A 12,493-nucleotide genomic window follows, 5' to 3' on the forward strand; every position below is an offset into this window, starting at 1 on the left:
GTTTGATGACGAGTGTAGGCTAGCAAAAAAACAGCTCTTAAGGTGTGCCAAAAACAGAGACAACATAAAGAAAGGAGAGCTTAGACAAGTAAGACGTGCATACAAAAACAAAATAGCAGAGGAAAGAAAGGCTTAAACTGGATGAATTTGGTAGAATTTACTTGAACTTCACAAAACAAAGGAATGTGATAAATTCAGGAAGCTAATCTCAGAGCCCAATAGTAATACTGATAGATCCTTACAGGTGAATATTCCCGAAAGTTGCTGGTATACCCATCTTTGTGAGCGCTATAAAGAGACAAGTGTTCTCCCCGTTCTGTCCAATGATGACTCCCATTATGATACATTAATACTTGATCCTTTGGTCTTAACGTTGTGTTAGGCAGAATCATATGCAGTACCCTTTGGGAACACCACACACAATTAAGACTAGAAGTGAGAGTACAAATTAACTTTTGTTACAGGCCTCTACTACACAGTAAAGTGGTAGCGATGGCTGAGCAGCTAGACTCAAGAGTAAAGTGAGCAGTATCAGAAGTTACACAAAGGACAGCAATTTACTATGGTTCAAGCAAACACTGACGCAAGGTTTCTGAGTAAAAGAATATACATTTATTTACACATCATTTGTAAAACAATTTGCTTAAGTAAAGCAGCAGAAAATCACACTCTTAAAGGCATGGTCTAGTAAAAAGTTTTATTTAAAAAATAGATAGGCAACATAAAAAAAATACTAGCATTCTCTTTTTTAAAACTTCCTATGTAAAATTTTGAGCTATTCAAGCTCAAAATTCGCAAAAGCAAGCACATGGGCGCATCCATTTTGTGAAATGGATGCCCTCCTGTGCTGGCTTTTGCTTTTGCGGCACTAATGAAGGAAAAGCCAGCCAGCTGTAGTAAACAAAGGCTACCGCTGGGTGGCTTTTCCTTCATTAGTGCTGTACGCGGAGGACGGGGACCGGAGACCAGAGCAGGAAAGCTGCAGCTGAATCTCGGTAAGTGCTATTTATTTTTTTTAAAAAAATAAGCACTAGCTGGGTTTTTTTTTCTAAGTTTTCCGGGCTGGAGGAGCCCGGAAAACTTAGAAATAAAACCACAGCTTTAAAAACGTATTTAGGTTTGCGGTCGCTTTTGAAGCGACCGCAAACATAAATACAACGTTATTGTGTTGGAAAACACTGCGGTTTTTCTTTCCAAGTTTCTCAGGCTCCTCCGGCTCGGAGGAGCCTGGGAAACTCGGAAAGAAAAACCGCAGCGTTTTCCAACACAACCGCGTTGTTTCTGCCTGAATCTGCTTTCCCATTTGGGGCTCTCGGGCTCTGCACCCGAGAGCCCCAAATGGGAAAGCAGATTCAGGCAGAAACAACGCAGCATTGCGGAAAACAACCGCGTTGTTTCTGCCTGAATCTGCTTTCCCATTTGGGGCTCTTGGGCTCCCCGTGGGGTGCCCGAGAGCCCCAAATGGGAAAGCAGATCCAGGCAGAAACAACGCAGAATTGCGGAAAACAACCGCGTTGTTTCTGCCTGAATCTGCTTTCCCATTTGGGGCTCTCGGGCTCCCCACGGAGAGCCCGAGAGCCCCAAATGGGAAAGCAGATTCAGGCAGAAACAACGCAGCATTTAGCATTTCCCATTTGGGGCTCTCTGTGTGGGCAAAAATGGCACTCCCGCAATTTAAAAAGGAGGGAAAGACAAGGTTATTCACAATAGAGCAGCACCAAAAAGTAAGTAGGCAGGGAAATCTAGAAAAGGCTACTACGGTGAGGAAATCAAATCAAGTCCTGAGCCAAAGTCAATGGCCCAGAGTTTTTGCAGAGGATCACACAGTTCAGAGTAGTTTGTGGTTGAGTCTTTGCCAAGAGTTCGAAACGAAGTTGGTCGGAAGAAAAGTAACTTTAAAGAGTAGAGAAGGTCAAGCCCTCGGATTGGCGAAAGATTTCAAACACTTTCACAGCGGTCGGACGGAACAAACAACCGGGTTAGCACAGTACCTTTAGAGCTGAAGAATGCTGTAGCTGACATTGCAGGCAGGACCTGCAGGCTCACGGTTCCTGAAGCGACTGTTGGACTGACAAGAAGGAGGAATACTGGAGGGTCCTGCACTGCCCAGGGAAGAAACCAGCAGCAGAGCAAAGCGACGAATAAAAGGTGCGATCCTTAAAACTCATGTAGGGTCCTGTCCTCCTGGCTATCCGGTTCACTGTAGCTGTGCACAGCAAATTCGACCAGAGGAGGGAGGCCTGGCTTGCAGTTTGGCAAACTGGTTGGTCCCACCAGCTCAAGGGGAGAAGATTCCTTGCAGATCTTCCCTGTCGTCAAAGTTTGGAGATTCAGACCCGCTGCAGGGCTTCACCGGGAGGTTCAGTCATGGCAGAGGTCCTCTTCTGTCAGCTTCTCTTCAGTTCTCTCAATCGAGTGGCGACTCTGCCTTCCAAGTCCCAGAGACCTGCTTTATATGCAGTTTTCCCCCATGTCAATCACAAAGCAGGGTGGCTGTCCTAGCGGGACAGTCACCACAACCAATCATACAGAGTGCGACATGGGTCTCCAAGGAGACCCTGTGCAGGGAGTCTCAAACCCCTCGCTCACATCCTGTCCCCCTCAGACATTGAGGTGCCTAAGGAGGGCTTCTGAGCAGAAGCCCGCCAAAGGACGGCAAACAAAGGAACCAAACCTGGTTTGGCGCGCAGAGTAAAACACGAGAGAGACCTTTCCAAAAAGAAATGGTGAATAAACCCAGCCGGAACAGAAATAAAATAAAAGGGTTCAAGCGGGTTTAAAGTTCGAGGCTACTAACTTAGCCTAAAACAGTACCAGGCCTATTTACGTAGTCCGCGGTAGGAAATAAATGATAGATACCACTGCCACCAAATCTTAACGAAAGGGGAATTAAATAATGCTCCATGAGAGACAGACAAAAAGGGATAACTATTAACACTTTCCAGTACTCTCTGGAAGATAGTTTGTACTGGGTCTGTGAATTTAAAAAGACTAATAAAGTCAATGGCAACTTTACATGTTCTGGGAGACAGTAGTTTGTCCCAGAAAATGGAGTTCAGAGTGGGAGGTCTGAAAAAGACAACCCTGTGTCACTGCACTAAAGGTGCTGTGTGACACACAGTAAAAAGATGACGCCTATGGAGTAGGTGAGGCTCCACAATCCATGAACGCATAGAAATGTACAAATGTACTGAGGCTAATGTTCTTGTCATTCGGGAATAATAACAACAGGAGAATCGATGCCCCTTTGTAGAAGGTGGAACAATATTGCACACATTTTTGCTGTAACTACATTTTTATATAGCTCGTGGCTGAGAAGAACTATACAGTTGAAATCAAGAGCAATGTAATGTATATACCCCTCCCCTGTGTACTGACATGAAACTTTGCCTACTTACATGCTTCTGGCACACATTGGCACTTTATGCTCACCGCCTATTTTAGCATGTACAATGGATGATGTCACCGTTTTTATCTTATTCTTAACTTGCCATTGGAACGCATACTCTGAATGTACTGGCACTTTAGGCCAGTTTATGCGTTACTGCACAAAAGCCTTACCTTTCATATTGTTAACACGCATTAATGCAAAAATGGTTTTACTTGTTTTATAATTTTATGTCTCAATGCCGTAAATACATTTCTTGACTTAATATAATTGATTGCGCAAGTGGGGGATAACAAGGGAATTATCTGCAGGTTTCTGTAGCACTTCTGCTGTCACTCAAGTTTTATTTGAGGTGTTTTGGTTATGGATAACGACCTCACAGAAAAAGAGTGAGCCTGCAATGCCAGGATGTTACTAAGATTTGTTCATTTTCTATAAGGATTGTCTGCCCCTGTTCTTCTTCAATTGCACATTACCTCTGAGGAAATGGAGGCATTGAAGCGGTTTGGGTCGGAATACAAAAACCAGCACACATTAGATCAGGTTCTGGATTCGCCTACGTCAGGGGCTCCTCCGCGAGGTCAGGTGCTCATCAGTTTGCTTCTCCTGTCAGAGTGTGCTTTGGGCCACAGCGGTTAGGTATGCTCTGAACCTTGCCTATCTGGTAATCCTTTAGACACTTAACCAATGGCCTTTCCTTCATAACTGCACGCCATGTTAACAGCAGATTCCCATTTTGGTACTTTTAGGAAAGGGGCCGCCACATATCTCATCGAGGAGGCTCAAAGACCAGCTGAGTGAAGAAAAGGAAGGATTAGCAGCAGAGATGTCTACGCAGGATTCCCAGACGCCGGTGGGAGAAAACCAGAACACTGCACAAAAAGAGAAAGCTGCGGGGTCTCAGGACCTCGCGAAGAAAAAGAAAAAGTGCTTGAGCAAGTTGGACCCAGAACTCTTGAAGTTTGCCCAAAACATCCAGTGGTTCCACGTAAAGACTAAGTTACCGATGAAGGCCATTGAGGGGATCTCCATTAGCCTACTGCTCTTGCTCTTCTTGGGCTGTATCGCGGGATGTGTTTACTGGTATGTCAACTTCCCTTGTGTCACTATAATTATTATGATTCAAGTACCACGGTGCCATCAAAATAAATATTTTCTGGAGCTAGTTACCAATACTTTGAGGATTATCTGTGTCCGATGTACGATTCTTTGAAATCAAATTCAGTGTCATGTAAACAATCCTCATCGGATTCTTAGACTTTGGATGCATCACAATGGGAAGAGACTCAATTTCTGACCCACAAAGCATCGCTTTTCAGTGCAATAAAGCATGACTTGTCTCCAAGAAATCTTTCCAAAATCGTAAAATGTTGCCATTTTCTCTGTACGTGGGATGAAAGGGTGGGGCATTGAATGGATAGGATAAGGTTTAGCCTTGGCTTCATCATTGAAAGGAAGCTTTGGGATGGATCTGCTGCTCACAACTATAGCATCTGCGGTGTAACATCACTCAGATGCTAACCGACTTCCTTTGTCCCATTTACGTAAGTGTCTTCAGTCCACCTAATGGAGAGTGAGACTGGAACTTCTCTGTGTTAATGCATGGCCAGTGCCAATGGGTCTTCAATCTGATAACAGCATATGATAACAGCATATGATTTTCCTTTATCATTGCCTTGAAGTTCTCCTGCATCATGGCACTCCATGGAAGGACAATGCAGTTTTCCCTTCAAATCCTGTATTGGCATCTGCTTAAATATTGGATATTGTCAAGGGCCTTTCCATAGAGCAGCAGAATTTGACTTTAAAACCTATACAAGGAAGGACAAGAATCAATGAGTATTGCAAATGCATGCCAACAATAACGGCACTTGGGTTTTATGACAGTGTTCATGCACGTTAACACATTGGTCGTTCACATAGGCACATTGGCATGTTGAGGAAGCACCCACATGTGATGTACTGAATGGGTGATCGTACATGTTGGCGTTTTGAGTGGTGAGACAGTACGCACGCATTGCACTATGGGTAATGACTGGATGCATAGTTGAGTGCGCAGCAGTCACCCATTGCTGTCTTCGGAAGCTATGAGCGCATGCACGCATGTTGGCACCCTTGGGGGGCCAAGGTAACTCACATATAGACAGTGCACATGGTGTTGCAAAGACAGCACCTACACATGGCCAGCTTGTAGCACTGATAAAGACCCTGCAGAGGTTCACACTTTGCTACTAAGAGATTGTAGAAACATGCAGCTCATGTTGCATCTAGTGGTGCTATAGAGTACACAAAAATACACATTGTCACTTTTTGGCCAGTACATAGATACCAACAGCAACTCAGAATAGGGTTTGGGTTCATTTTAGCAATCGAAACACATCACTTTTAAAACAATCTGTATTCAGCCATCCAGGTACAGAGAAGTGGGTAGAAAATGTAATGGAATTTAAAGGCACTGCAGTTCCTCAATGTGTTACCCACTGGGAAAGCCCAATTCCCCTTGCATTGCGCCCAGATAGTGCTCCTTCTGGTTGGAAGACCCTACCCTCGTCCATGCTACCTACTGACATATACTGTTCAATACCTATAACTGAAAAGTTGCCAGTCTGGATCCTGCCACATTCTCACTGTGGCTCTGCCTCCCATCCCCTATGGAGACACCCCCATATCACTGCAGAGGGATGCCCGATATCCATCTTGCAGTTCTCTTTCAAGCTTATCCCGGGCCCTCCCATTGCATATATATAATCCGGTCCAGCCATCCTTGCTTCACGGCATTACCTGTGTAGAACAGTGGTTTCCCCCCTAGGGGGGCCTGGAGGATGTCCACAGAGGGCACACGGACCTTTCGATCTGGAGGACAAAAACTTTGTTTAATAGAAAATATAAGCAGTTCTGGCATTTAGTGGTGCTGGCTAATACTATTTCTACTCAAGGTGGAGCGGGGGTAGGGCTCAGCAGAAACATATTTTGGAAACCACTGTGTAGACAAACTCCTTTCCAACTGGTTCATTCTCAAACTTTCCCCCCTCTATTGGTGCCAAATTTCAGTGTTTGTTTCACCCACTTCTCACTGATTCACATTCCAGACTCACTGAAGCCCATCACTCTGCTCCACATGTGCCATGGAACAGACAAAGATTCCACATGGAGAGGTAAGACCCATAACAGGGTGCAGTGATGGCAAGGGCTCACAGTTATTTAAACACACTAAGTTTATCATCACTGACTTAAGATTTCACTGACTAATTCACAAAGAATAGCCTACAGTGAAAATAGATTTCTCGAAATTGACATTTTGCCACAGAACACTGAATTCTCGACTAAAGCCATAGTAGCATGGCTGCAATATTACATTGGGCTGTGGCACCCTGTCTCATAGAACCCATTACTCTACATATAAGCTAGGGTCATCTGTCATGAGCCGGGGGTTTGGACGGATAAACAAGTAAGACACCCCCTTTTTTAGTCCAGTACGTGCCTACACCTGCTTATTAGCAGCATGTGTATACATCAGAAGTGTGGCACATACCTCTGATCCAGTTTTTCTTAAAGGATTCTTGGGGTGTAGATTGCAACCAGGTGTAGATTGCAATCTTCATGCTGAGACCATCAATTTCTGTGGAGGTCTAGAAGCCCATTTCAGTAATGCAATGTGATGTGGGGGTTCCATGGGGCAGCATGATGCAAGATTATCCATGGATGAGGAGTGGCACGCCTTCAAGAAATGTGCCAGAGATATGCATGCCAGCAGAGACCAAAATTACAAAGTTGGTGAGAGCTGTGGGTGCCGCTGTTTTGGGGATTCAGAGTTGAGTGGCGGGCATTGATGCAAGACCTTAGACCTAACAAGGATGCTTATTTACTTATCTTTTGGGCATATGCAATGAAGTCCTCCTGAGGAAGGCAACATGTTTATTGCTTCCATAACTCCCTACCCGGAAGCGAGACAGTGCATTATTATGCGCTTCTGTTGTATGGCCCATTGCGTACTGGTGAACCCCTTCTGGAGTTTGCATAGCTATGGTTCTGAACTACTGGAGAATCATTGATGAAATCTGGAGTCCTGAAGGGATTTGCCAATAGTACTTTTATTTACTCGTGGCCATCTGATGGGATTTATAATTAGCACTTTTCTGTTAATTGTAGCCTATCCTTGAAGCTAGCACAATTTACAACTGCTCCCTACAATTGTTATGGGTGCTTTCTTCAGCTGTATTGTATTATTTGCATATTGTTATTACTAAAGTTATGCCTAGTTAGTCATTTATTGTTTTCCTCTAAGTTCCAGACATGTATCTGGCCCCAAACACACCTGGAAGTAATTTCTAGCCAGATGGTGTACCTTGAGGCAGGTCATGTCTAGCTTGGAGGGTGGACTCATCACCTTTAGGGTGTCTTGAACTTCAACATCCTCTTTTTTTCTATACGTACAGGAAATACAACAGGAGATAATGATAAATGCCCCCCTACCTGCTTGGAAAACAGATAGCTATGACTTTCCAGAATTCAGTCCACATCTGGAATTCCTACTGGCCAATGTATTCTTATGTCTGATAATATGAGATGAGATTGTTTCAAGCTGCAAAAACCCAAATCTTCAATCCAGTATTTTGTAGGCCTGCAATAAGAAATGTTGACTTAGATGAAAAACGTATTTACATACCTCATACTGGGAAATGCTCATGCATTGCTTGAGAAAAATAATAACTTGCATGCCATTAAATGGGGCTATAAAAGTAACTATTTCCCGAGAGGAAGGGTTTTTACAATTAGTCTCCCAAAATTCACAAAATAAAAATCTCCCGCTCTAGGCCTCCAACCTGGAATTCCCAAAGTCTTTTGTTCTGATGATGATCAGGAATTGCTATGGGAGAAGCTCTGTGGATCCTAAAATGCAGGCAGGGTCATGGATTTCTTCTCACTCACTGTGGCTCAGGTGAGATGGGACAGAGGGGCCAATCCGCACTCGGGAAAGACAGATTGACCAATCATAACTTGTATTTTTAGGGCGTGATTCTATAGTCAACGCCCAAACCCGCGACATAAAATAGAAAAGGGACTAGGTCCCTGTCACACCTTCAATGTGGGAGTAACAACAAAACTTTGAAGTTCCTCAGGCAAACTTAATCTTTTTTCCTCAGAGTATTTCATAACACTCTCCAGTCTAACGTGAGCTGGTGGGGACCAACACAACTGTGGGAAAATGTCTGTTTCTCTTTTTTGTTAACATATGGCTTAGTCCTTTTCTCTGTGACTCTCGGACCAGTATGTGTTAGTTCATACTCTGTGTCAGACTGAGCGTCTGTTTCTTTTCTTCCCTTAACACGCCTCGTTTGTCTCAGGATTCTCCCTCCTGAATGGCCCTTTTGACGGTTTTTCTTCATGGGCTCCTTGCACTTCCTGTCACATACAGAAACGTTAGAGAAAAGCATGTCAGCCTCTCACTGCTCCTCCCTGATTCGCTGCTATTTGCTTCATTCATGTCCCTTTGTCTCTCCTCCTCCAGTCAGCCTCACACCCCTTCTTTGAGGTGATTCTCTGTGCTGCCTCTTTTCCTTCAGCGTTTGTTTGGCTCCTTCAACTTGATCCCATCACAGTTCCTTTTCGGATGACGACGCTGTCATCCGCAAAAAGGGACCGTGTCCCTTTTCCATTTTAATGGTGCCAGACATGTTTTTACTTTCCTTTTTTCTATCTGGAGATGGACTTGTGCACTCTGTGCTGAGCTCATCTCCCGACATAGAGAAAGAAATAGAAAACAATTTGTATTCGGGTGAAATCCCAGGGTGCGAATGGCTTTCACCCGCTTGGCAGCGGGGGGCTGACATGTCCAGTAGCAGCCCGCAGCCCTGGCAGAGGACTTTGGCGAGGGCTGGTGGGCCATTACCGGCCATGTCTGCCCCACGCTGTGTGGGTGAAAGCCACAAACAGCAGCAAGTTCTTTACAACCCGCCGGGTAAAAAAAGAGGGATTGTCTAGTTAAGGCCTAAACTGCCCAATTCACATGCCCACTTAAACCCAATACGAACCTTCAATGGTTCCATGTTATATCGAAGAAATGTATAAACAATGCCCATGGATCGAATCTTTTATAATAAAAAAATTGTATATTTTATATTATATTTTATTTTTAGTGTTCCGTCCCCCAAACCCCTGTTTCCCAACCCTAAAAACCCAGCCCGACCATTTCCCAAAAAATGTAACCCTTAACGCCACCCTAAATACATTCACTATGAATGTTTTAAAAATAAAATATTCGATATATGGGCATTCTATATAAAGGATTCAATATAAACACTGTATACCCCTTGAACATGGCCATCTATTCAAACAAACGAGTTTATTCAACGCCTCAGTTAGTCCATCTAAATGGGTAGGATTCACTTGTGTTAAAACATCTCCTATCTGTGTCAAGATGCCCCACTGGAGGGAATGTGCACTCTATAAATGCACATGCTATTGTATGTTATTTTATGAGTGTCCCAAATTCCTAATCCCCTAATGCTCAAGAGTGGAGGGCAAATGTGGAAGCCTTGCTGCTGGGACCTCTCAGGATCCCATTAAATCATCTCAGGTGCCATCCAAAGGATGCTTTAAGTAGAGGCGGATGTGCCACTACCTCTTTGTTGAACTACAACATGGCCTTGTGAGGAAGTAATGTTGGAAATAATCCCAGGAGGTGAAGAATCATTGAGTATAGAAGACCTGACAATATCCATCGAGACCACCTGCATCCTTTGTGGATTACCTACGACATATTCGGAATCAAGGGTGATCCATAACACACCCTGGTCTATTGAGTCAGAATTACATAAAGTAAACAGGGCACAGGGAGGCAATATTCTTCTGTAAACACATAATATATACAAACGTTCCTCAATGGGAGGCAGAGAAAGTGTGTCCTCACCTGCCATGTTTCATGATTAAATAGATATCGGCTTCAGCTATGACAGACAGATACCCTTATGCATGGTAGAGAGCTGCAGGACTCCACCAGATAGTGGATAATGGCTGATGTGTGGGAAAAAAGCCTCACCTGAACCTAGGAAGTGGTAGAACAAGGAAAGGAAAAAACACTCCCCAGCCTCAATTTTGTAGGCACCATTGGACCTTGAACTGGTGGAGGTTGACAGCGATTCCTTTACTGTCACAATGTGGGGCAAGGAATATCATTAGCAGGTCCTGGCATCTATGATGAATAGTACCCAGAAGAATAAACAATGCACCTGCATGAACATGTTTGCAACCAATAGCCCAGAGAAATCTGCATCAAGACGCCCGTCTCTCCCCGTATTAAGAAAGGACGTGAGACTAGCAAGGTTCTAGATCCCACAAGAATGCATAACCTGAAGGAGGCACCTAACCTAAAATTAATTAATAATCATCAATTAATAAATCATGTGAAAAAATGGTGTTTGTCCTGATTAAGGCCCGCATAAACATTGGTGCACATTGCCATCAGTAAAAAAGGCCGAAACACTGTGTCAACGACGCTACTGATTTTAGAAAACAGCGGGAGTGTACAAATATAGGTGGCTTACTATCCCTGGTGTGCTACGTACATCCAAACAATTGGCACTGATTGTGAAATGTGTATATAAGCTCTCTATTTTGACTATAAGTATAATTAAGACAGTTTCTGACCTGTGTAAATGGTTGTGGATTTTGTTTTAAATACTTTCACTTGTACTAACATTACGAGAGTTCATGTTCGTTTCCGAATTTGTTGTTTAATTTTGAGAAAGATTGAAAAGAAAAAGAGTAATTTTAAAAGAACACCTACTGAATTAAAGATGTGAAATGAGACAATGTGGGATAATACTTTTAGTGATAGCGTAGGCTTGGGTTAGGAAAAGTCAATATCTACTGACCCTTAAACAAACACAAGACAGGAAATCCTTTACAGAATACGCTTTCCCAGAAGATTGTTTTCTCAGTTTTCCAAGTTGGATTTACCTAGGACAGTGCCATTAGAATCAAAATTCAGGAAAGTATAAAGCAGGTGTGTTTTCAGGTCCAGAGGAAAGCAAATGCCCCTTGCTGGAGACTGAGCAGAGATCCAGTGTACAGGGGCCCCACTTATTTTAATCAGAAAAAAACATCTGGTGGCCGAGAGGGGGATGAGCGAGGTCCCGGAAGTTCCTTGAGTACCACTTTGCAATGTTGTTCACTGTACCTAGAACATGGACTACCTGAGCCTCGCTCTGGCAAGTAACCACATTGTTTTGCTAGATGATGAGGGCCATAGATAGTCTATAAGGAGTCTTGTCAAACCATTCGCATCACGACTGTGAGCGGGACCTTGCCTTTACCTAAATTCCTAATACGAACATATTTGCAACGGGTTGAGGGTGTTGATATGAGTCCCTTTTTCTTCTGGTGAGCAAAGTTGTCCAGTGGAACCACCTCTGTTTGCAAATCCTTTTCTCTGATAGCTGGCTTCTGTGAACACCAGAAAGGAAAAGTTAAAATGTCTCTAATTAGGATGACCATAAAAGGTTCACTACAGATTTTGGGGTCTCATTACGAGTTTGGTGGTAATTCGGCAGTAAATCAGCCAAATTCCCGACCAACTTGATTACTGTTACCGTCACTTGGTTCTGCGGATTGACCAATGGATTACAAGTGGTGGTAGGGCGCTGTTAATCCCCATTTTTGGAGTCCATGGGGCTCCATTGGGCGCTAATTCGGATATTTTTCTGGAGGTAAATACAAGTCCTTACCACCACACTTGTGGTACGGCAATGCAGCAGTAATATGGCGGTAACAGAGTTATCTCTGCATTACCACTATTTTAGCCATGCTGCCATACTTGTAATGAGGCCCTTTATCTTGCAAGACAAACCAGACAGCATACTAGCATTAACCCATTCCCTGCCAATTAACCCCCTAAGCCCTCTATGACGGCTGTGTTTGTGTGCTACAGACGATTGACCCCTCGATGTTGAAAAGCACTCACCAGGCCTTCCGGTTCACTATTCCTGCCTCGCCCAAAACAAGCAATACATTGTCCCTCAGCACCAGCGGGTTACCGGCAAACTCCTCTTATTGTTACCAGCACCCAATATCCTGCCAGTAAGCTCCCATTCCATAGAGTCCCAA

General features: G+C 43.8%; 1 protein-coding gene across 2 annotated transcripts in view; it reads left to right on the forward strand.

Moving 5' to 3' along the window:
• The window catches only part of LOC138493377 (uncharacterized), a 340,393-nt gene that overhangs the window by 155,029 nt on the left and 172,871 nt on the right, over positions 1-12,493 (forward strand). The window contains exon 3 of one of the 2 annotated variants that reach the window (XM_069620416.1): positions 4,138-4,752. The exons of the other annotated variant lie outside the window; for it this stretch is intronic. Within the exon in view, the coding sequence (XP_069476517.1) occupies positions 4,138-4,601 (464 nt within the window). The 3' untranslated portion in view covers positions 4,602-4,752. Of the gene's footprint in view, positions 1-4,137; positions 4,753-12,493 lie in introns of those variants that run through there. 2 annotated transcript variants of the gene reach the window in all.

The sequence above is a fragment of the Ambystoma mexicanum genome, chromosome 10 (genome assembly GCF_040938575.1).
Source record: "Ambystoma mexicanum isolate Mex_15411 chromosome 10, UKY_AmexF1_1, whole genome shotgun sequence".
Classification (NCBI taxonomy): domain Eukaryota; kingdom Metazoa; phylum Chordata; class Amphibia; order Caudata; family Ambystomatidae; genus Ambystoma; species Ambystoma mexicanum.